Here is a 27,216-nt window from a genome sequence, read left to right on the forward strand (position 1 = left end):
ATAAAACAGCTCAAAACCACCAGTCTGCTTGTAAACAACAAAAGAAGGGAACTTCTAAAAACATAAAGTATAACATACCATAATACAGCTCCAAACCACCAGTCTGCTTGTAAACAACAAAAGAAGGGAACTTCTCAAAACATAAAAGTATAACATACCATAAAACAGCTCAAAACCACCAGTCTGCTTGTAAACAACAAAAGAAGGGAACTTCTAAAAACATAAAGTATAACATACCATAAAACAGCTCAAAACCACCAGTCTGCTTGTTATTAACAAAGGAAAGGAACTTCTCAAATCATAAAGTATAACATACCATAATACAGCTCAAAACCACCAGTCTGCTTGTAATTAACAAAGGAAAGGAACTACTCAAAACATAAAGTATAACATACCATAATACAGCTCAAAACCACCAGTCTGCTTGTAAACAACAAAAGATGGGAACTTCTCAAAACATAAGATATAACATACCATATTACAGCTCAAAACCACCAGTCTGCTTGTAAACAACAAAAGAAGGGAACTTCTCAAAACATAAAAGTATAACATACCATAAAACAGCTCAAAACCACCAGTCTACTTGTAAACAACAAAAGAAGGGAACTTCTAAAAACATAAAGTATAACATACCATAATACAGCTCAAAACCACCAGTCTGCTTGTAAACAACAAAGGAAGGGAACTTCTCAAAACATAAAGTATAACATACCATAATACAGCTCAAAACCACCAGTCTGCTTGTAATTAACAAAGGAAAGGAACTTCTCAAATCATAAAGTATAACATACCATAATACAGCTCAAAACCACCAGTCTGCTTGTAATTAACAAAGGAAAGGAACTACTCAAAACATAAAGTATAACATACCATAATACAGCTCAAAACCACCAGTCTGCTTGTAATTAACAAAGGGTGGGAACTTCTCAAATCATAAAGTATAACATACCATAATACAGCTCAAAACCACCAGTCTGCTTGTAAACAACAAAGGAAGGGAACTTTATTACATGCAGCTCATTACATTCTGATCTTAACTTCTTGCAGTCTACTCTTCCAATCTGAAATATTTATCATTCATTGACATACATATACTTAGCAACATTGAGAATTTTGAAATCTAATAGTTCATTTCTTGTAAAATACTTGTTTCTGTTCATCATTTACCAACAGGTTCAAATGTCTTCTTGTAAGTTTGCAACCAAGATGTATTTACAGAAAAGTGTATACCATTTTAATACATGAATGAAGTTTTTAGATATAGAAACAAAAAAATGTGGTATGATTGCCAACATGGTTTTGTAATATTAAAATTTGTATTCAAGAGTTGTTTCCCTTAGATGGTACCTTAATACCTTCCAGCATGGCTGGTAGTTTTCTGAATTCTATATCCTGACTTCCATCCCCTTCCACAAAATGAATCAACCATGTATGATGTTGACCAGTTTTCAGTCTGTTTATAATTTTCTGTAAAAAAGAAAAGACATTTCTATCAAACTTACATTTGTAAAGAAAAAGAAGGTATATATGTCAGATATCCCCAAGACAAAAATTACATGAAATACATTGGAATAGCAAATTAATCTACAAAACATCATTTTAATCATGTAGATTTTCATAAAACAATTTTGGAAGGACATACAAGACATCACTTTCAATAATATTTTTTTCAATTTAAATCATTACACATGATAAGTTTACATGGTTTAAAAAAATGAATTTCCTGGAATTTTGGATATTTTCTGAATTCAAATAACAATTAATCAACTGATAAAATATGGAATATGAAAAAACACATCATTTTATCTTATATGTTTAACCAAATTTTATCCTTGTCAATATAATTAACTTAATATCTAATAAAATGTTTCATAAAATGTACAGCTATTTTTACGAAAACAATTGAAAAAAATCTTTGAGGTTGTATGACTCGTGAAATGTATTAGAGCATTCAGCTATTGACTATTTTAAAATTTTGAGCTTTCATGGTGTGGTTGGGGCTAGAATGTGATTCCTGATTTTCAGTCAGAAGTATTGTTTTTATTTTGCACACCTATACCCTTGTATATTTTACATCATTTGTACTTGATCATCAAAGTCTGAATGTCATAATTATAAAATTAAAAAAAAATATTACACTCTTTGTTAGATTTGTTTTAACCTTTCAAGACATTGAGTCCTTTTATTTTGTGAAGTAAAGTAACATTTTATGAACTATACTATACCTTTAAAGTTTTTGAATCCAGGTTATCAACATCAGGTAACCATGACAACACTTGGTGAGCAATTTCTTGAGCATTTAAACTGGATATATTCTGAAATATACATGATATAAAGTCCTCAAATATTTTTTCTAAAATCATACATCTGGCTCAATTTAAATAATTACACATGATGATTGATTTATTGTTGCTGTAATAACACCACTTTTTTCAGCACTACTTTCGAGCTATTTGTTACCATTGATCAACAATCACATTAAAAACTAGAGGCTCTAAAGAGCCTGTGTCGCACACATTGGTATATGTGAATATTAAACAAAAGAAGCAAATGGATTCATGAAAAAATTGTGTTTTGGTGATGGTGATGTGTTTGTACATCTTACTTTACTGAACATTCTTGCTGCTTACAATTATCTCTATCTATAATGAACTTGGCCCAGTAGTTTCAGTGGAAAATGTTAGTAAAAATTTACGACGCCAACACCGGAAGCCAAGTGATGGGAAAAGCTAGGTGAGCTAAAAAAAGAATGCAAAAAATTCTGAAATTACAGTATCCACCAGAGACTTATAGTGGAGCGGCGGAGAGGACAATTTTAGAAATTTAAATTACCTAAAAATACCTCATGGGATTTTAATAGCTCATTGGAAAGCTGAAATCCTGTACTTTTTGAAAATATTTGTTGTCAATATCAAATCTGGTACAATAATATCGAAAATCAAGGTCAAAGGTCATCACTTAAAAAAATCCTACTTTCATCTAGAGAAACAATACCATAAATTGATATTTTTCAAAATTAATAATCTATTCAATAAATTATACGAGTAGTATTATGTAGAAAAACGTTAGTTCATACAAAATCTTTTTTCATATTTGCACATAACGTCAGAACAACGTTTTACTTAACTTTTTTAAAGGAAGTCCATGGTACATACAAATTTTAATGCCTAATGGAAAACAGGAACATATTAACATTGATAATTGACATCGACAAATAGCATTTCTTGAATACTTTAATAGTTGAAAAGTTTTCAAAGAGTATCTGAAATGCATAGCTAATAAATCAAACCAAATATGCAGCCATGAAAAAAATCGTTTCAGTTTTCAAGGATTCGACGTGTCACTGAGTTTTCTTAAAATGAATTCAAACTATCTCAATACAAGATACCTTTTTAATTAATTAATATAGTTAATGGAGTTTGATATATTACTCAATTAGTGCAAGCGTGTTGTAGAACAAATGCCTAAAATTGAGACATGACCGTTATGGTATCTATGATGAGTTTATTTTCATACCAAATGAAACGTCGAAAACATTATAGCAAATTAAAACTAGAGGCTCCAAAGAGCCTGTGTCGCTCACCTTGGTCTATGTGAATATTAAACAAAGGAAGCAGATGGATTCATGACAAAATTGTGTTTTGGTGATGGTGATGTGTTTGTAAATCTTACTTTACTAGTCTTGCTGCTTACATTTATCTCTATCTATAATGAACTTGGCCCAGTAGTTTCAGTGGAAAATGTTAATAAAAATTTACAAATTTTATGAAAATTGTTAAAAATTGACTATAAAGGACAATAACTCCTTAGGGGGGCAATTGACAATTTCGGTCATGTTGACTTATTTGTAAATCTTACTTTGCTGAACATAATTGCTGTTTACAGTTTATCTCTATCTATAATAAAATTTAAGATAATAACCAAAAACAGCAAAATTTCCTTAAAATTACCGATTCAGGGGCAGCAACCCAACAATGGGTTGTCAGATTCATCTGAAAATTATAGGGCAGATAGATCTTGATCTGAGTAATAATTTTACCCCGTGTTGGATTTGCTCTAAATGCTTTGGTTTTTGAGTTATAAGCCAAAAACTGCATTTTACCCCTATGTTCTATTTTTAGCTGTGGCGGCCATCTTGATTTGAAAGTCGGGTCACCGGACACATTTTTAAAACAAGATACCCCAAAGATGATGATTGCCAAGTCTGGATTAATTTGGCCCAGTAGTTTCAGAGGAGAAGATTTTTGTAAAAGATAACTAAGATTTACGAAAAATGGTTAAAAATTGACTATAAAGGGCAATAACTCCTAAACGGGTCAACTGACCATTTCGGTCATGTTGACTTATTTGTAAATCCTACTTTACTTAACATTATTGCTGTTTACAGTTTATCTCTATCTATAATAATATTCAAGATAATAACCAAAAACTGCAAAATTTCCACAAAATTACCAATTCAGGGGCAGCAACCCAACAACGGGTTGACCGATTCATCTGAAAATTTCAGGGCAGATAGATCTTGACCTGATAAACATTTTTACCCAGTCAGATTTCCTCTAAATGCTTTGGTTTTTGAGTTATAAGCCAAAAACTGCATTTTACCCCTATGTTCTATTTTTTGCCGTGGCGGCCATCTTGGTTGGTTGACAGGGTCACGCCACACATTTATTAAACTAGATACCCCAATGATGATTGTGGCCAAGTTTGGTTCAATTTGGCCCAGTAGTTTCAGAGGAGAAGATTTTTGTAAAAGATAACTAAGATTTACGAAAAATGGTTAAAAATTGACTATAAAGGGCAATAACTCCTAAACGGGTCAACTGACCATTTCGGTCATGTTGACTTATTTGTAAATCCTACTTTACTAAACATTATTGCTGTTTACAGTTTATCTCTATCTATAATAATATTCAAGATAATAACCAAAAACTGCAAAATTTCCACAAAATTACCAATTCAGGGGCAGCAACCCAACAACGGGTTGACCGATTCATCTGAAAATTTCAGGGCAGATAGATTTTGACCTGATAAACATTTTTACCCCATGTCAGATTTCCTCTAAATGCTTTGGTTTTTGAGTTATAAGCCAAAAACTGCAGTTTACCCCTATGTTCTATTTTTAGCCGTGGCTGCCATCTTGGTTGGTTGACTGGGTCACGCCACACATTTTTTAAACTAGATACCCCAATGATGATTGTGGCCAAGTTTGGATTAATTTGGCCAAGTAGTTTCAGAGGAGAAGATTTTTGTAAAAGATTACTTTAATTTACGAAAAATGGTTAAAAATTGACTATAAAGGGCAATAACTCCTAAACGGGTCAACTGACCATTTTGGTCATGTTGACTTATTTGTAGATCTTACTTTGCTAAACATTATTGCTGTTTACAGTTTATCTCTATCTATAATAATATTCAAGATAATAACCAAAAACTGCAAAATTTCCAAAAAATTACCAATTCAGGGGCAGCAACCCAACAACGGGTTGACCGATTCATCTGAAAATTTCAGGGCAGATAGATCTTGCCCTGATAAACATTTTAACCCCATGTCAGATTTCCTCTAAATGCTTTGGTTTTTGAGTTATAAGCCAAAAACTGCATTTTACCCCTATGTTCTATTTTTAGCCATGGCGGCCATCTTGGTTAGTTGGCCGGGTCACCGGACACATTTTTTAAACTAGATACCCCAATAATGATAGTGGCCAAGTTTGGTTTAATTTGGCCCAGTAGTTTCAGAGGAGAAGATTTTTGTAAAAGTTAACAACGACGACGGACGCCGGACGACGGACGACGACGGACGCCGGACGCAAAGTGATGGGAAAAGCTCACTTGGCCCTTCGGGCCAGGTGAGCTAATAAAGTTACCAAATATTACAAGAACTATTTTCATGGTATTTCATTACAACTACCTACATTTTGACAAAAAACATAAATCAGTGCAAGGAAGACCCTGCTCCTTGCAAACACGTGCTGCCTAGCATGTTTTCCCCCTTACATGAACTAATTAGATCTTGTAGAAAGTCCGATGCCATTTGTTCCTCAAAGAAAACTTGCTCTTACGTGTCATGTTGCGCAGTTTTCCAACAAAGGCACATGGGGAACCATTACTTCGGTTGGCTAGATTTACCGACAACCAAACTTTGCTTTGCCACATGGTACGTAGTACGTGATGCAAATACAAATTCACATGCGGAAAGCTTTTCGGTTGAATTGTTTTACACTGTCTTATCAGGGCCTTTTATAGCTTACTGCGGTATGGTCATTTGGGCTTTGCTCATTGTTGAAGGCCGTAAGGTGACCTAAGGCTACATGATAACCGGAACGGCTTGGTTTTGTCCTAAAGAGGTTGAATACCGCCTTTTAACCGATTCCTAAAAAAACTTGAAGTGAATTCACACCAACCCAGAGCATGAACGACCGGCATAATAACACTTTAAATGGAGTAATTATGTTATTACCATTTGACACCAGGCACTCTGCGAGAGTAGCACATTTTTTCCGAATGTCAACCGAAATATTCATTGATACTGAAGAAAATGTTTCAAAAGACTTTGTCAAGAGACAAGTAACAAAACTTATCAAATAGGTTGACAACATTGCTTCTGACATTTCCAACGATATGCACGATAATAATCCCTAGATATATAAATATTTTCCATTTTTTGTCATAAAATTGAGGCTGCTTCCTAAAGTACATGCATACCGATTTGCCGTTGGTTTTGGTGGAGCTACATGTACTTAAGTCGGCTTTTATCTCAACAATTTTTATGCCCCACCTACCATAGTAGAGGGGCATTATGTTTTCTGGTCTGTGGCTCCGTTCGTTCGTCCGTCCGTTCGTTCGTCCGCAGGTTAAAGTTTTTGGTCAAGGAAGTTTTTAATGAAGATGAAGTCCAATCAACTTGAAAATTAGTGCACTTGTTGCTTATGATATGATCTTTCTAATTTTAAAGCCAAATTAGAATTTTGACCCCAATTTCACTGTCCATGGAATATGGAAAATGATAGTGCCAGTGTACTTTGGACACATTCTTGTTAATTATGCTTTGATGTTATTCGCTGTCTTAACAGCGTCTCCATTGAAAATATCGCTAGCAAATACAATGCTAGATTTATATTGTCCTTGTTGAGCAAAAAAGGCAATGGCATCCCTGTAGTACTGTAAGTCTCAAGTTTAACCTTATGTTTAGAGGAATTACAGTATGTCTTACTTATTTTATCAGGTAAAAAAGACTGATACCTTGTCAAAAGTGATGATTAAACAAGAGACTTTTTGTCAAGAATAAGGTCTTTTTGGCATCTAGAGGGACCCGTTTTAGCGAGATTGTTAAATTGTCCATGTGATTGAATAAAAAAACAAATCAAACACACGTGAAAACCAAACGCACCCTAAAATGAAATTCACTTTCCCAGTTCAATTCAACAATCAAAGCGCGAAAGCGCTGTAAAGGCAGTTAATTACAGGTTGTGTGTATTTCTAGTTCAGTTATATCATTATCTTCCATAGAACAGAGGTGGTTTGTAGAATTTAAGATTTAGAGTTCTTTTGTACCTAGTTCACCTATATCTAGTCTACTGTTTACAGTATTTTTTCTGTGCCTCCCATGAAATGCATTTTTAGCCATGGCCTTGTCAGTTTGCTTTAAATTTATGAGTTTGACTGTCCATTTGGTGTCTTTCGTCCCTCTTCTTTAGACATATAAGAACTTTTCCTTTTCAATATAAATAGACTATTTTTAATTATTGATTGTATACACATATTCTATGACTCCCATTAAAAATAGTTCACAAAGATTGACTAGTCTCTGTACTGTGTGTATAGCAAGGACATCAAGTAACATAATGGTAAATGTACATAGTAACATGTCAACTTTTTTGATGACCATACCTGTCAACTGTCAGTATTTGCAGAGTATTTCCCCCATTGAGCTTGAGGCTCCCAAATGGAAATTTTGTAAGAGCAATTTTGTCGACTATTTTAAAGAAAACAATTAATTCAACAATGGCTATGAGCTTGTTAATGCACGCAGAAGCCAAAAACCACATTAGAATATATTTGAAGGGAATCCATGACAAATCGCCCCACTTTTTCACTAACTCGCCCCACTTTAAAAACAAGAGTGCACACACTGAAATGTCTCGCCTTCTTTACTAATCATTGATATTATGTTGATAGTCCTAATAATAAAGCGTTATTACAACTGTCACATAATCTTAACATAAACCAAGAAAACTAAACATTAACCTTTGAACCATGAAAATGAGGTCAAGGTCAGATAAACCATGCCAGGTAGGCATGTACAGCTTACAATTTTTCCATACAACAAATAAAATTGACTTATTGCTTATAGTTTAAGAAAAACAGACCAAAACACAAAAGCTTAACACTGAGCAATGAACCGTAAAACATGAGATCAAGGTCAAATAAAACCTGTGCGACTGACATGTAGATCATGATATATTTCCATACACCAAATATAGTTGACCTATTGCATATAGTATTAGAAAAAAAGGCCAAAACTCAAAAACTTAACCTTAACCACTGAACCATGAAAATGAGGTCAAGGTCATATGACACCTACCAGGTAGACCTGTACACCTTACAACCATGCCATACACAAAATATAGAAGACCTATTGCAAACAGTATAAGAAAAACAGACCAAAACACAAAACTTAACTAATGAGGTCAAGGTCAGATGACACCTGCCAGTTGGACATGTACACCTTACAGTGCTTCCATACACCGAATATACTAGACCTATTGCTTATAGTATCTCAGATATGGACTTGACCACCAAAACTTAACCTTGTTCGCTGATCCATGAAATGAGGTCGAGGTCAAGTGAAAACTGTCTGACGGGCAAGAGGACCTTGCAAGGTACGCACATACCAAATATAGTTATCCAATTACTTACATGTATAATAAGAGAGAATTTAACATTACAAAAAATTTTAACTTTTTTTTCAAGTAGTCACTGAACCATGAAAATGAGGTCAAGGACATTGGACATGTGACTGACGGAATCTTAGTAACATGAGGCAACCATATACAAATTATGAAGCATATAGGTCTCCCACTTTCTAAAATATAAAGCTTTAAAGAACTGAGCTAACATCGCCGTCGCCGTATCACTATCCCTATGTCGAGCTTTCTGCGACAAAAGTTGCAGGCTCGACAAAAAAACTGCCCCAACCTGGATTACCAAATCACCCCACTTGTGAACTGTGTTAAATCCAGTTAATATTACTCCTGCCAACTGGTCCCATATAATGGAAATGGGTGAAATCTAGATAAATATATTATTAACCAGGATGAATTTAGTAATGCCAACTCGCCCCACTTATGGAAAAAGATGTTATTCCATTGAATATATATATAAGTTAAATTCCTTATATTGCATTTTGATACATTTAACTGGTTTCTTTTCAATTGTTATGCAAATAACTAAGCTTCAAAACTTACAGTTATTCTTCAACAATCAGTTTTTTTTTAGAATTATAATCTCAGTATATATCAATAATAGTAATTAAATTAATTTTCGGTTTGTTTGTATTCTGTGTAGATTAGTTTTCATTAAAGTGGTGCGAATTTTTATTTTTAATTGTATATATATTAATCTAAATATAACCGTTTTTTTATAAGTAGGGCGAGTTAGCAGGAGTAATATTAAACATGATTTAACCAATTTCACATGTGGGGCGATTTGATAAATCAGTTTGTGGCGGGTTTTTTAAAAGTGGGGCGATTAGCCAGTGGGGCAACTTGTCCTGCTTCCATTTGAAGGCCCCCTTGAAGGTTTTGTATGACTATATTGACCATCTTTCACGTAAAACCCCCATGTGCATTTTGAAAAGTTGGCAGATATGTTTCTAACTCCAGGCAAAATCTACCGGTATGAATGAAAAAGAAGTTTTCAATTAAGGCTCTGTGGCCATAACAGCTGTCTCATTAGCATTTTAACCACTTCCCATATTTGCAATTAAAACAATAGAAGAAAATTATTCAACGCAAAAACAAAACTTGCTTGTAAATATGAAATTCTCTTTACGGTATGAGTTTTTCTCATTGTTTGAGATTGTAGAGTAGTACCTGTAACTGCTTATACCTATTTCTACAGAGAGCCGTGGTGTAGTGGTTAGTGCATCGGACTACTAACACAAAGGTTCCTGGTTCGATTCCCGTTTGGGATGAAAATTTCAGGAACTCAATTTTCGGCTCTCCCTTGACACCATTTGCGAGTATGGTCTTGAGGAAACGATGATAGTCCGTCGGATGGGGACGATAAATGGCTGACCCGTGTTAAGAGAGAGTCATATCTCTTGCACGTTAAAGACACCCTTGTAGATTTCAAAAAGAGTAGGCTAATGCCGCTACAAGGCAGCACTCGCACCCGCAAAGTGGAAAGGGATTAATATAAGTTGCAAAACTTGTTTCCCAATCCACTATAAATAAATATGTTTAAACTAAACCTATTTCTTATTCACTTTTGCTTGATAAACTCACTAAATATCAAATACATTGTACCACATCTCCTTATTTTTATAAGCATTCCAATAACATGAACAATTGTAATTCAATTCTATATACCAAAGCAAAATGAACTGCACCACTTTCATTCACTAGTATGCATCTTTTGGCAAAATACAAGATCTTAAATGACACAATATATATTTATTGATAAAAAAATTAAATTTAGTATACAACTCTTTAACAGGTATAAAAAAAAGCACAGCTGTGTCATAACTTGTGAAATCTGTGCTGAAAACATAGACATTGATGGTATTTGAGTAATTCCATATGTGAAGCTCAACATTAGCTCGTCAGTTGGTGGTGGACAGTTATAGTTCCTTTCTGCAGGCTAGGATGAATGACTTTTCAGGAAAACCAATTTCACAAATCAAAACTTTCCTCTAGATTTCTCCTACAATATTCATCCAGTTTAGTTCTTTTGTTTTAATTGGACACCGTCCTGATTTTAATTTTGCAAACCATTCAGTCTCTTGCTTGCAAATGGTGCATGAAAGTAGGATGGGTATGGCAGTAGACAAGTCTCTTTAAAGTGGGTTTGTGCCCTGAAAATTTTTTTATAACTTAAGTTTTTTTTAAACTTGTGCAACACACATACCAAAATAACTATAACATAGAAGAGAGCATCATTCGTGTCAATGTTTTGTTCCTGTTTACATTGTCATTGATATTTTTTCAAAAAGCCTGAGGCATAACTCATGAATTCCTGTCATTACATCCTAAATTAACATAATTACTGCTAGAATAATTATCAGTATGAAATTGATATACGTACACTATCATTGTACAGCCCAAGTCTTCAGTATATATAATTGTTGCATTCATTCACTCCTGTGTTCAGTCGTTCAAAAATATTTAAACATCAACAAATGAACTTTAATAAAGACAAGAAAACACTAGAAAAGATACGTACATACAACCCGTGTTTAAGTGTATTTGAAAGAGAAATATATCTGGTTAAACGATGTATAAAGGAGGAAAAATTGTAGATATTGCATTACGATGCTTTCTACCTAATAGCACGTGGATATGTTTACATATTTAGACTTGACCAGTATGACCCGTACCTTGTAGGTCACCGCCGTCGTTTAAACACTAGACTACAGTCGTGTAAGACAATAAAAAGCTTAAGCCTGTACTATTTGTGTGAAGTAAATGTGTTTGTTCTGTACATTTAAATTGTTTTACCTGATAGCAAGGACGTATATCTATTCGTTTCCTTCTCAATCCACTTTGTCAAATTCTTCGAGCTTCTTCAAAACATACGTATTACTGCGCCCGGAAGTGAGAAAAATATGAGAAATCCTCGTAAAATAATGCTATTTTCAATTTTGTGGAATCCATTTTGTTATATTTATTATACAAAGATAAAAAAAGTTACGATTAATTATGAATTTGCATATCATTATACGGAATGTTTATGGACTATTTTCCATAGCTGTAAATCGGTCATTTTGGCGGGAAATCATGTACACATACACACGTAGATTGGCTGGTACCCGATCGTAATGTTACACATCACATATATCAAATAGCTAATACCCGGAACGTAGTACCGGGAACCAGGATAATACGTAGACAACATACATAACTAGAACCGAAATTTAAAAACGCTTTACGGTTTCTCGTTCATAAACCGAATTCCGCTTTGAATTATAGAAGATGCAATATTAATCATGTTCAGTCGACTTTTCATTGTTATATCAACGTCTGAACTAATTAAAGAATCTTTAGATGTCAGATAACACTCGAAATTGACCCGACCTCTTTCCACACGGAATACACATAATGATAGTTTGTAGTCAGGTTGACTGCTTATAATGCAAAACACACACTAATAACAAGTTCTATAAAACGAACAATACACACTGATCGTTTCTTTAGTCCCCAATGCAATGTAAATGAAAGAAACAAAAAAAATATTATACCATAAAAAGAAGAGGAGAAATTCGAAAATTTCCGGATCTATTTCTGGCCAAAAGACCCCCTGCAAAGATTGCGTATGAAAAGATGAACCTCATGACTTAAAAGTCAGGCCTTAAAGCACTGCCTTTAAAAACGAGTATACAACAATACCAAGCAACATAAAATAAATCACAAGGCTTTGGAAATTATAAAATGAAAGAGAAATATGCTTAAAAATGACTACAAATGCAAAATGACCTTTGCTAAATCGCTGAATGTGTGACTATAACTAGAAACCACAACAATGTCGGTAAATCTGTGACAAATATTCGGACTTGAAATCTGGATAAAAAGCATATATTTAGTCAAATATTTATATTTTTAGGAATTAACTTCAAAAAGTAAATCGGGTCGATTGAAGTATTATACGGCGGCTTCATTGTTGTGCCTTTAAAATATACTTATACTGCCAGGCAAATAATGCTAGATGAAAAACGATGATTTTTACAGTGTTATTTTCAACCATTTTCAGATGCATTAAGCATTAAATTTAGGACTATTTGGAAATGCTCTTACATTGTATGAAGTTCACAAATAACTTTATTTACCAATTTCATTCAAAAATGATTTTTTAGAACGGGTTTGTTGTGAAATTTGACTACCAAATCGGCAGTGGGGTATGCGATGCAAGTTGGGTAACTTCAGTAAAGGCTATTTTTAACGTCATTTGTACCACATTTGATCTTGACGACAAATATTTTTCTAAAGTTGAATAATCGATAAACATTTTAGGACCTTAAAATTCCATGAGGTATTTAGGTAATTTAAAATCGTTAACTAAGCGACTTTTTAACATTCGCCGCTCCACTATTAATGATGTAGATGTAGACAACTATATTGGTAATGGTTCAGGAGTTTCTCGCTACATTGAAGACCCATTGGTCTCTTTGAATCATTCCCCATTTCCTTTCTCAATTTTGTTAACTATAGGTCACTTTATTATATTCAAGTATAAACAGGTTTGTATCAATATACAATCGGATACAATCTGATAAAGCTGAAAGGTTCTTTAAATCTTTTTCATTTCCAAGATGCCATCTATAACTTGTTTTAAATTATATACACATACCTTCCCTTCATCTTTTGTAACTTCTGCAGTAGGATAATAATATGTGCCATGTTCTATTCCAAGTTTCTCACAAAACTTTTCATCTTTATGACAATCTACTGATGCAACATTAACCAAATCAGTCTGAAATTAAAAGTAGATCAAATATTACATATTCATTTCTTTTTATAGTTGAGAAAAATTGTGGATTTTCATGGACATTTGATTCTTGGATTTACTAAAGTCTGCATGTATACATTGCTGCAGAAGATTTGTCATTGAAGATTTAAATTAATGAATAACCTTTACCCACAAAATATTTCCCACAAATAATGAATCCACAGTGAAATAAACATTCCTGTTATGACAGTTTTCACGACGAACTGCTAAATCTACAGGCCTGGAGTTCAATTTGTGTAATTTTTCAGTTAGTTTCTGTTTCTGTTTTTCTTTCAGGCCTGAGAGCTATTTTCCAAGCCTGGGCTGCAATGGCTGCCACTCGGCGGGAAGACTGTTATGACTAATAAAATTGGCAACATTTTTACATACAGTTTTACACTCATATAGTGTAGTCATATAGTCTTAAGAGATAAGAGGATAATAAGTCAGTATTTTCCAGCTTTTCAGACAAACAAAACATAGTAAATTAAACCATTATCTCTTGCAATGACTTAAAGACCTATTTTTTTCTTTTTCTTTTTTGGCTTTTAATAAATATGATAATTGTGTCATTCCTAAATACCCCACAACTCATTGTAATGATGTTGCATAAATTTATGGATATACCAATGTGATGAAAATACTGTAAATACAGAAATTATTGCAAGGGAAATATCAATGCAAAAAATGTGACATTATAAAGTATGCAATAATAAAAACCTTGCATTCATAATTTCAGTATTGATTTTGCTTCTTAAAATTTTTGCAGTTGCAATAATTAATTTCTGAAATTCTGAATTAACAATACTTGTTACTTTGTAATACCCTATACAATAATATTTTAACAGTAAATTATTACCAATATTGCTGATAACTTGGTTGTTGCAGTTGACGACAGACAATCTGCAAAGAAAAGACAAGGCAAATTATATAATGACATATTTATTTGATAAATGATGTCAACATTGAAATATACATAATTTATATACGGCATAGCAGGCTATTTTTGGGGTGTGTATAAATTGAGATTTATATTGAATAAGGTATAAAAAATATTTTGGCGTATTAAAAACTTTTATCAATACCTTTGCATGTGCACCTTTAATTTGACGGAATTTATTTGGACAATTTTTTTCTATCTGTGAAAATTTACACCCTGTGAAAATAACCCGCTAAACGGTATAGCCAGTCTTCTGAAACCAAAGTCACTCGCACTTGGTTTGGATTCGAGCATCACTGATGAGTCTTTTGTAGACCAAATGCGTGTCTGGCTTATATAAAAAATTTAGTCCTGGTATCTATGATGAGTTTATTTAAATAAGAGAACAAATGACGTACAAAGTGAGGTTGAATTTCAATTTGTGGTGAAAAACCCTCAAATTCACCTGTTTCTCAAATTATAACCAAATTTGTATTTCTGTAGTTTTGATTCAATGGTTGTTGTTGACATAATATTAAGTGAAAAGTATCACAAGTACAGTATAAGTATTTATTTTTCTTTCATATTTGTATGTCTAATCAAATTTTCAATGGTTGTCGGTACAGCTTGGATTTCATTTTATTTGTGTGCATCAATTTAAGGTGGATTGTGGTAAATTTGCATTTTCCTGGATATTTGAAATAGTGGTTTTGCAAAAGTTTGCTCATATTATATTCCCATGGAAAATATGCAATTTGTTGATCATTGAAACACCAAAAGTTGGTGTCCAATCAAACATAATGAATCTACATCTACAATTAAAACTTTGATCTTACTGATATGAAATCAAATCCATAAAGTATTTTAATAAACAGCTGTGCTATGAGCACATAATACACCTGTCGTCTCGTGTGAAAGTTTTATGCAACAATCATAAATATTTCCATATATTGTTTTTGAGATACGGCGACAAAATGACCCCCCCCCCCCCCCCTTCCTCTTTTTTTTTTTTACAAAAAATCTAATTTAAAATAAAATTTGAATCAAAACCAATAAGTATACAGATCTTGAGATTAATATAACAAAGAAGTGTGTAAAGTTTTAAGCAATATTCACAAATCGTTTTTTGATATACAGTGCGACATGTGAAAAAAACACGCCCCTGTTTTAGTTACAAAGTGACGTAACTCAAAAAGTTTTAATCTTATTTTCACCAAAAAGTATACAGATCATTTGACTGCCATAAAAAAACAACTATTATCAGTTTCATGAAATTTGGATAAGTCATTCTCAAGTTACAGTGCGACATGTTTACGCCAGACAAACAGACAGATTGACGGACACAGGACATTTGTATAACATAATACGTCCCGTCAAAATTTTGACTAATCAGTATCTTAACTCATGATGATTAATATGTAATCAAATCAAAATCAACTTTAAACATACAAAAAAAAATAATGTGGGGTGTTTAAAACCACTTCAATTATTTTTGTATGGGTGGCGGCCAGGTCAGATTTGGTTTAGATTGTGTGGTTACAGCCAAATCAAATTGCCACCACTGTATTGGTAGAGGCCATGAAAAAAGTGCCTTCCAACCACCAAACATTGTTTTCTGGAATAATCCTCATCATATGTCATAGTACCTCCACTATCTCCACAGAAAGATATCAACCATGGTAGCCCATTATCTTCGATCTCTTCCTCTGACCTCAGTGTATATGCATCAGATTGTATACTTTTTAGGGCAAACTTTACCATCTTTCTTGTTGTTCTCTCTCCATGATATTTCTCAGCCTGAAAAATTATTGCAATTTCATCTACAGAAAACATAAATTACATCTTATATTATTTTCTTTCGTTTGTTAGCTCTAGAAAATAATTTTCTAATCTTAATTCTGTGGAGTACAGTTAAAAAAATCTTAAATCTATGTACATATACTATCCTGCATTCTGTTGATACCTATAGTTTTGGCATTGCACAAAATCATGTTTTCCTCTGAATGTGTAAGGATTGATATTCAATGGGTTTTTTTCATTAGTTGTTACTGGTTTTCCAATTAAGTTCAGTAAGTTGTGTCTCAAATCTTTTTTTAATTTTATTAATTTATGTACAGATCTAACACAATAACTGTTTTTCATATTTTGTTCTTATTTTGTGTTTTAGATCAGGTGCCAGGTTAGGAAGAGGTGCTAACAAACATGTTTAACCAAACAACATTCTGTAAGTGTCTGTCCAGATTCAGGAGCCTGTAAATTCAGTGGTTGTCAATTATTGCTGTGTATCATGTTTTTTTTCCTTGATTATCATTATGTACATAAATCAGGCCATATGTTTTCTTGTTTGAATAGTTCTACATTTGTCATTGCAGGGCATTTTAAAGCTTACTTAGCAGTATGGGTTTTTCTAATTGTTGAAGGCAGTATGGAGACCTTTTGTTGCTTTAAAACTCATTGGTCTCTAGTGGATTATCATCTTATTGGCAATCATACCACACCATCTTATTGTTATATACATTCGATTCATATGATTATGTCATAGGCGGATTTAAGGGGGGCCCAGGATTTAGGGGGGGGGGGGGCAGGGGGCCCTGGCCCCCTCTTTTTGGAAAAAAAAATTGGTTGCTTATAAAGGGAATCACTGAAGCGTGACTGAAGAAGGCCCCCTCTTAGGTCAGTCAGTGGGCCCCCACTTATGAAAATTTCTAGATCCGCCACTGTATGTGCTTACCATTTTTTGTTGTTTGAGGAAAACAGACACTTTCATGGTGGCAAATAAGTAATTCAGTGTATATTTGAATATTTGAAAATGTGGTTCCCCTGTTCCAATGGTAATTGGTATCCAACAAATAATAATGAATCCACATTAATTTGAAAACCTATCTCTGTCAAGCATAGTATGAAATCTCAATTTATCAAGTATAATTACTGTGGATTCATTTATTTAGTGTGGGTATCAATTTTCCTGGATTGCTATAAACTTGCATATTCATGGATATTTGATTTAGTGGTTTTGAAGAGCGCTGTATGTAAAGCCTATTGAAAATATGATATACATTGAAACATTTGAATTCATGGTTCACCTGTACCCACTAAAATTGGTATCAAGCGAATAATAATAAATCCACATTAGAAATCTTACTGTAGGATACATGACCAGTGTAGGATATGATCGTATTCCCTGCATTCTACAAAGATTCCAGTCATCTCCACAATTTACAGCTCCTATACGTATCACACCTGCAAGTTCCTGGGCTAATTCTCTCCACTGAAAGTAGAAACAAATTTTGTGAATTTTCTTTTAGTAGTTTTAAATTGGATCAAAGTACAAATCCACTTTCCACACTTACTTTAATACAAGGATGTGAAAATCCTTCATTCTAATTTCATTTTGGAAGACCTACTTTATATCTTTCTGTTTGTCGTAAAGATACACACCATAAACAAGTTTAAAGAAATTTCATTGGTCAATGTAATATAACAAGAATAGGAAATAGAACACATTGCAGTCAGATCGCTATGATGCATTGTCAGACAAAGGGTTGATATTTCTTACATTTGATTGCGTATAAAATTGACTTTCAACATTATGTTTTAAAGTCTTAAGGTTTCATCAAATTAAACCATGCATACTTCAAATTTTCTTAAAAGTGTAAAAAAGCACACAATAAAATGACTTTTTTCTTGAGTTTGTTTTATAAACGTCTGGTGACAGTTGTAAATGTCTATGTCAGTTAGTCTCTTGTGAAGAGTTGTCTCATTGGCAATCATCATGATCTAACCACATCTTCTTATTTTCATTTTAATCATTTCCATAACAAATTGCCTGACAAAATAATCTTGCTTCAGGCAGGTCATCACATAGTGTACTACCTTTATGAAATTAGGACAATTAGGGAGCATTTCACTTCTCAAACAATTAAAAAATTATCTAAAACTTTTCATCTTTTAAAATTTAAAATTTTGATTCAGCAATCATTTTTTAATCATTATTCATATGGAGAATATGGTCAAATATAAGTACAAACCATGCAAAATGTAAAAATAAGGTTAGTCCAAAAAATTGGAGATAACTCTTATTAAATTTACTAACAGCTGGTGCCAATTTATGACAATGTCAAAGGGAGATAACTCTTACTACATTTAATTACTTACAGACAATGTAAAAGGGAGATAACTGCAACTACATTTAATTACTTACAGACAATGTAAAAGGGAGATAACTCTAACGATATCTACTTACAGCTGGTGCCAATTTATGTCAATGTCAAAGGGAGATAACTCTTACTACATTTAATTACTTACAGACAATGTAAAAGGGAGATAACTGTAACTACATTTAATTACTTACAGACAATGTAAAAGGGAGATAACTCTAACTTAATCTACTTACAGCTGGTGCCAAGTCATGACAATGTCCACAATGTGCTGAGTAATAGTTGATAAACCAGGTATCACCTGATTCTTCTACTGATTGTTCTGTAAAATATAAAGTAGGAATTAAGAATCAAATTTCAGAAATTGAAATTAATAATATGCCATGAACAGGCCAACAAAATTAATTTGTCAAGGTGTGTATTTCAAGGACAATTTTAAGGTTGGTTGAAGTGTTTCATATTTTTCATATTTCAATATCAAAATCAGTCATTATGTTAAATCATAGGAGTTAGTTCTTCAGATATCTATATTAAGGATGTACTAGGGAGAAATTAAAAAAAAAAAAGAATTTAATAAATTGATCCAAAAAGTCAGAAGAGCATTACTTAAGGAACATAATAAAAATACTGATTGGTTATAGAACTCCTTTTCCAGATATTTGATTTATAAACTTGCTTGTTTATTTCTATAAAATGCACTCACCAAAGTCTGATTTGCTTAATGTTATTATCTCCTTATCATCATCATATAAACCTGTAAAAAAAATTATAAAATAAAACTTTTGTATGAATGTATGAGGAATAAATAAATCAAAACTTCTAGTCATAATAAGATTGATGACCGATGGGCGATTGTTTAATGTCCAGTTGCAAATGTTACATTCATATTCAGAGTGCTATCAAGTTACAGTAATATGAAAATACCCTACTTTCTAGTCTCACATGCTGATTTGTATTTATTTGCAAGCTCAAAACAATGCAACAGGGAACAGTCTAAAGGCAGTCTCAAAACATCATTCTGACCCAGAGAAGACCAGTCGCTGCACGGCAGAGAAGCAAATATTAATAATTTTAAATCTTTTGTTTTGACCAGGAATCAAACTACATACTTTCTGTACTAGAAACAAGTATGCTGTCACGAGACCTCCAAGATGGTAACATGACTTTAGGATCATAAATCTTAGGTATAATTTTTTGTCAACCAATTCCCTTCAAAATTATTGCAGATCATATATTAAATCAGTGTTCTTGTCTGTTTCTTTGTAGTTCTTGTTGTCAAAGACTTTGGTTAAACTGAGTATACATGTAAATGTGATGCAAACTCTGATGAAATATTTTTTTTGTAAATGAAAATTTACCGAATTCTTCTTGATAAAATTTCCAACTTTCATATCTGTTTCCACCATGGAAATCATCTTTTAATCCTTCTTCTCCATGCATATCAAATTTTTTACGCATATCTTCATCTTTTAAAACTTCATAAGCTCTGTTTATCTTTAAAAAGTTATCGTGAGCTTCTGGATCATCCTAAAACATAGAAAAATAGAAAATTAATCAAACTTTGGCACATTTTTACTACATTATAATAAGAGGGAGACATTATTCTATCCGCTAACTCTATTATGTCTATTACCCTAGCCCTTAACAGAGATGTTTGATCAAGTGTGTGCTTTACTAATTTGAAATTGAAATTTAATAAGACAGTATAAATAAAACATTGTATATGATAAAATAAATCACATATATATCATGTATATATTTCTGCATGAGAGGATGATAGGGCAGACTGTTACACCGGGAGAAGACATTGTCTACCTTGGCTTCGTTTGGTAACAATCTGCCAAACTACCCTCTCAGTTATCACAGTTATGTGTTATTCATAAAATGTACTGTCAGAACATACATAATTATTAAAACAGAGATATATACATGTACTATACAACAATGAAACAGCAGCATTATAACACAGAATCATACTACATCTTTGAAATGTTGACACTTAATAAAAGAAATTGAAACTAGAGGCTCCAAAGAGCCTGTGTCGCTCACCTTGGTCTATGTGAATATTAAACAAAGGAAGCAGATGGATTCATGACAAAATTGTGTTTTGGTGATAGTGATGTGTTTGTAAATCTTACTTTACTAGTCTTGCTGCTTACATTTATCTCTATCTATAATGAACTTGGCCCAGTAGTTTCAGTGGAAAATGTTAATAAAAATTTACAAATTTTATGAAAATTGTTAAAAATTGACTATAAAGGACAATAACTCCTTAGGGGGTCAATTGACCATTTCGGTCATGTTGACTTATTTGTAAATCTTACTTTGCTGAACATAATTGCTGTTTACAGTTTATCTCTATCTATAATAAAATTTAAGATAATAACCAAAAACAGCAAAATTTCCTTAAAATTACCGATTCAGGGGCAGCAACCCAACAATGGGTTGTCAGATTCATCTGAAAATTATAGAGCAGATAGATCTTGATCTGATTAATAATTTTACCCCGTGTTGGATTTGCTCTAAATGCTTTGGTTTTTGAGTTATAAGCCAAAAACTGCATTTTACCCCTATGTTCTATTTTTAGCTGTGGCGGCCATCTTGATTTGATAGTCGGGTCACCGGACACATTTTTAAAACTAGATACCCCAAAGATGATTATTGCCAAGTCTGGATTAATTTGGCCCAGTAGTTTCAGAGGAGAAGATTTTTGTAAAAGATAACTAAGATTTACGAAAAATGGTTTAAAATTTACTATAAAGGGCAATAACTCCTAAACGGGTCAACTGACCATTTCGGTCATGTTGACTTATTTGTAAATCCTACTTTGCTAAACATTATTGCTGTTTACAGTTTATCTCTATCTATAATAAAATTTAAGATAATAACCAAAAACAGCAAAATTTCCTTAAAATTACCGATTCAGGGGCAGCAACCCAATAATGGGTTGTCAGATTCATCTGAAAATTATAGGGCAGATAGATCTTGATCTGATTAATAATTTTACTCCGTGTTGGATTTGCTCTAAATGCTTTGGTTTTTGAGTTATAAGCCAAAAACTGCATTTTACCCCTATGTTCTATTTTTAGCTGTGGCGGCCATCTTGATTTGAAAGTCGGAACACCGGACACATTTTTAAAACTAGATACCCCAAAGATGATTATTGCCAAGTCTGGATTAATTTGGCCCAGTAGTTTCAGAGGAGAAGATTTTTGTAAAAGATAACTAAGATGGTTAAAAATTGACTATAAAGGGCAATAACTCCTAAACGGGTCAACTGACCATTTCGGTCATGTTGACTTATTTGTAAATCCTACTTTGCTAAACATTATTGCTGTTTACAGGTTATCTCTATCTATAATAATATTCAAGATAATAACCAGTCAGAGCTCAGACATAAACAAGTCGATTTTTGTTTTTGACTTAAATAAGTCAAAACATGTATTTATTATAAAAATGTAGTTTCAAATTTAGACTTATCTAAGTCAGAAAATGACAGACTTGTTTAGGTCTTTTTATGTTGGTGAAAAAACTTAATGTTACTTTGTGGCCAAACTACAACACCTATGACAGCAAAAACCTGTATGAGAGTTCACAAGGACTTGAGCTATCTATATTTAATTATCTAATTGAATATCCTTACTAAACACAGATGTTTTACCTCATTAAGTGTGATTCCAGGTGGTAGCATTGTAAGGTTAATTAACATTATCTCCGATTTTTTAGACTCTCATTCATATTTTTCTTTAGAAGACAAAGCATTGGCTTTCAATGTTGTCATTATTTGATTTAGATGCATGACCTCCTTATAAGTATGCATGGGTCTTGAAGTTAACCAATTTTGATCACTCATCGACTTGTAGGAGTCGATATTTGCAACTTTTTGATTCTGGTCAATTATTTCTGGTTTAACAAAATTGGACTTATTCGAGTCGTATTTTGTCTTATATTAAAGGGAGACAAATCCTAAAACTTACAAACTTGGACCTCTATGAGTCAAAAGCAGATACAGACTTATTTATGTCTGAGCTCTGACTGATAACCAAAAACTGCAAAATTTCCACAAAACTACCAATTCAGGGGCAGCAACCCATCAACGGGTTGACCGATTCATCTGAAAATTTCAGGGCAGATAGATCTTGACCTGATAAACATTTTTACCCCATGTCAGATTTCCTCTAAATGCTTTGGTTTTTGAGTTATAAGCCAAAAACTGCATTTTACCCCTATGTTCTATTTTTAGCCGTGGCGGCCATCTTGGTTGGTTGACCGGGTCACGCCACACATTTGTAAAACTAGATACCCCAATGATGATTGGTTCAATTTGGCCCAGTAGTTTCAGAGGAGAAGATTTTTGTAAAAGTTAACAACGACGACGGACGCCGGACGACGACAGACGCAAAGTGATGGGAAAAGCTCACTTGGCCCTTCGGGCCGGGTGAGCTAATAAAAAGTATCATCTTTTTTCAAATACCATGAATTCATGTATCGGTATGCAGTCCCATGTGACCATGGCATGAATTATAGTTACTATCTTTTGGAAAACACTCTGCTTAGCAACTAAATTAATAAATAAAAGCTTTTATCACAATGAAATCGAATTGACCAACTGCTAATTATAAGATGCTTAAAAATACAGAGTTCTCAAAATCTTTTTTTCTGGTGGTCCTTGAAGAAAATATGCAGGTCCAGTTATTATTTCTACTACAAAATTCAAAACTTGTGTCGGTCCTTGGAAAATTTTGGTGGACAAAACCTTTAGACCCTACCTTTCAAGAACTCTGCAAATAAATAATGTTTTGCTATTAACATGGTAAACAAACCGGATTTTTATCTGGATGCATGGTAACAGCTAGCTTTTTAAAAGCTTGTCGTATTTCTTTTGTGGTAGCACTTCTTTGAATTCCTAAGAGTTTATAATAGTCCTCTGCACCAGTCATAGTCAATACACAAATAAATAATATAAACACACTTGTAAATAATTGTTTGATCCTTAACATGTCAGTACATAATAAAATCTGCATGATGGTTGATTAGCTGTTGTACACTATAGTATCTTGTCCTGAAAAGACAAAAGAAAAAAAATATATGTTATAAATCAACATGTTAATTTAACACTTTTTACCAAATTTTTACATGTTTTTTTTAAAAGATTTGAAAACAAACTTTTGTTAAAAAAAGGAACCCAAAATTTTGTTGCATGGACATCCACTGAACATGCTGAAAGTTAGCTGCAGAACCCTAGCTCTTAGGTCCTTATGTTATTTTTTTACTATTTGCGGACAAGGAATCGTAGCTCTTAGGTCCTAATGCCCCATTTATGGGCATTATGCTTTCTGGTCTGTGCTTCTGTTGGTCCATCTTTTCGTTCGTCAGTCTGTCCTGCTTCAGTTTAAAGTTTTTGGTCAAGGTGGGTTTTTTGATGAAATTGAAGTTCAATCGACTTGATACTTAGTACACACATTCCCTATGATATGATCTTTCAAATTTTAATGCCAAATTAGAGATTTCACCCCATTTTCATGGTCCTACAAACATAGAATAGTGATAGTGCGGATGGGGCATCCGTGTACTATGGACACATTTTGGTTTTTTTACTTTTTTCATACTTATCCGCAAACAAATAGTCAAACAATAACAAGGACCTTAGAGCTACGGTTCCGCAGCTAACTGAAAGTAAGCGAAGAAATTGTAAACTGGATTTCTGGACCCTTGTTATAATATTCATATTTAAGCAACACATCAGTCATAGCATGCCTCAGTCCTTCAAATATGTATATGTACATGTATATATTTTTTGATTGAGTTAAGACTTCCAATTGATATTTTATCGTGTGGTTTTCTATGTTGTGATGTTATGCTATTGTTTCAGAAAAAGGGAGAAGGTTTGGTACCATTTAAACTTTTAATCCCTCTGCAAATGTTTGCACTTGTCCTAAGTCAAGAATCTGATGTACAGAAGTTGTCGTTTGTTTATAATGTAATTTATATGTGTTTCTTGTTTTTTTTATAGATTAGACCGTTGGTTTTCCCGTTTGAATGGTTTTAATTCAATTTTGGGGCCCTTTATACATGTTATAGCTTTTTGTTCGGTGTGAGCCAAGGCTCTGTGTTGAAAGCCGTACATTGACCTATAATGGTTTACTTTTATAAACTGTTATTTGGATGGAAAGCTGTCTCATTGGCACTCACACCACATCTTCCTATATCTATAGCTAGAAATATATGGACTTACTAATTCCCATGATCATGATGATGTTACCAAAAATAGAAAGCACCAGGACCAAACATACATGTATTCAAATTATTATACAGAGTTTACAAGTGTATCTGGCCATGTTGGTAAGTCATTCATCTATGGACATTTTTTTCTTATTTTTTCTGTAGACTTAGCTTTGATTTTTTATTACCAAGTACAATGTATTGTCAAGCTTGGTTACCATGGTTACTCATAATTGTTTCTCAGTCACTCAATGTATGATGTTGTTCCATACCATACCTAAGACTGGCAAGAGAAAACAAAAACGGGATCCATCGGGACCCCAATGAAATCCCGGTGAAATTGTCGGGATCCCATTTGGGATAAAATTCTGAAACTGGGATCCCATTCGGGATAACTGTCTTAAGCCGGGATTCCAGTCTAAATGAAACGGGATAAATATCGGACACTGGGATCCAAATCGGGTTAACTGTCTGAAGCTGGGATCCCAATCGGAACTGTCTAAAGGTGGGATCCCAATCAGGATAACTGTCTGAAGCTTGGATCCAATTCTAGTTGAAACGGGAAAATGTGTGGAAAGCTGTCAGGTGAAGCCTGACACATGCCTGAGTCACTTAATTTTCATTTGACAGATATTTCTTAGTCAGAAAAATACCGAGATTTTCGCAATAAAAATGGCAGGGCGTCCGAAATGTCAACGGCTGTTTTGCCAGACAAGCTGGGCGTTTCTGATGTTCCCAAAGTTCACATAAGTGCGTTTCTATTAGTTGTCGTCCAGCATTAATGATAAGATAATGATCGACATCGTAAAACGTTGGTTTCCCAACTTATGTAAAATGTAAAAAATATCATGACACATGCATCCTGTGCCGATTAATAAAGTTTTCTTTTCTTATATTTAGTAAAAACTGGCCAGCAATAAATATTTTTATGAGATACCCATGATTTATTTATAATGTTATAATACCATTACGGAGACAGATCAACTTCTGGCCAATATGATATGGGGAGAGATTGTCACTTCGACGTAAGTGTCATGGTAAATATGTCATCAAAATCTGATTACGCTGATTTATGGAGGACCAAGATGAATCCGATGCAGATGTTTTCAGATAAGTGCATTAATAATTTAATTTAACACATGAATATGTGTATATAATGATTATAAATATAATTTATTGATGACTTATGATTTTTATGGTTTTTATTTGAGCAAATCCACACCAGAAAGTCAGAAAGTGAAAGTGTGAGCCAAAATTTGTTCCTGTGAAAAAAGTTCCAGTGGAACTAATTTCACAGGAAATATGTTCTGGGAGAACTTTTTTCACAGACAATTTCTATATAATTTGTTCCATCTATATGAAAAAAGTTCCACACTTTACCTGGTGAAATAAGTTCTGGGATGGTGAAATTTGTGCCCTACCTAGTGAAATAAGTTCCATGTTTGTGAGATTTGTTCCTTACCTGGTGAAATAAGTTCTGGATTTGTGAGATTTGTTCCTCACCTGGTGAAATAAGTTCCTTGTCTATGAAATATGTTCCACTGGTTAAACAAGTTATCTTATGTATACTGAGCACTTGTCATCAGTGAGTTTAAAGTCATTACAAAAAACGTTTATTATATTGATATTAAAAAGGTAATAAATAAAAAGTTTAAACATCCAATTTGGATCATGTGGAGTAATGCAAAAGTTTAATAACATACTCAATTAATAATATTAATAATAAACAGCTGCGCCATGAGCGCATGCTACGCCCGACGTCTTATGTGGAAGTTATATGCAATAATCATAAACATGATAAATAGTTTCTGAGAATTTGTTTATGTACAAATGTAACAATAATCAGCCTTTTCAATTCTATACGTGTTAATGGCATGACCCCTTAGGGTGTTTATGTAGCAATATGACAAATGTATGAATGTATAACATTTGAAATTAACAATTTACCTAAACATTGCAATAATTGTTTTTTCAAAGTATGGATTATTGAAACAATGCTTGGTAATTAACAAGGTTTCCTTAAATGTGCAAATCTTGTATTCTGGCTACATAGAAGGGAATGAAATTGAATTTTTCATTCTTTTAGAAATGACTGTCAATGGTTATCTGTATAAAAAGTATATATTTAGCTATAATACTACAAAACTACACCAAGACTTTACTATTTTGTGTTAAAATAAGCTTAAACCAGATGCTCCGCAGGGCGTAGCTTTATAC

At 33.2% G+C, this 27,216-nt stretch overlaps 1 protein-coding gene across 1 annotated transcript; it reads right to left on the minus strand.

Annotated features, from left to right (window-relative positions):
- Nucleotides 1-954: 954 nt before the first annotated feature.
- Nucleotides 955-23,839, minus strand: LOC134695077 (dnaJ homolog subfamily C member 10-like). Its single transcript, XM_063556271.1, has 11 exons — nt 23,601-23,839; nt 20,136-20,304; nt 19,481-19,531; nt 19,014-19,099; nt 17,763-17,888; nt 16,267-16,417; nt 14,561-14,604; nt 13,564-13,686; nt 2,226-2,315; nt 1,356-1,467; nt 955-1,061 (listed from the first exon to the last, which is right to left on the minus strand). Exons 1-11 carry the CDS (start codon nt 23,799-23,801, stop codon nt 1,021-1,023), a joined length of 1,194 nt encoding a protein of 397 aa, XP_063412341.1. The 5' UTR covers nt 23,802-23,839; the 3' UTR covers nt 955-1,020.
- Between the last annotated feature and the right edge of the window lie 3,377 nt (nt 23,840-27,216).

Source organism: Mytilus trossulus, chromosome 13, assembly GCF_036588685.1.
Source record: "Mytilus trossulus isolate FHL-02 chromosome 13, PNRI_Mtr1.1.1.hap1, whole genome shotgun sequence".
NCBI lineage: Eukaryota > Metazoa > Mollusca > Bivalvia > Mytilida > Mytilidae > Mytilus > Mytilus trossulus.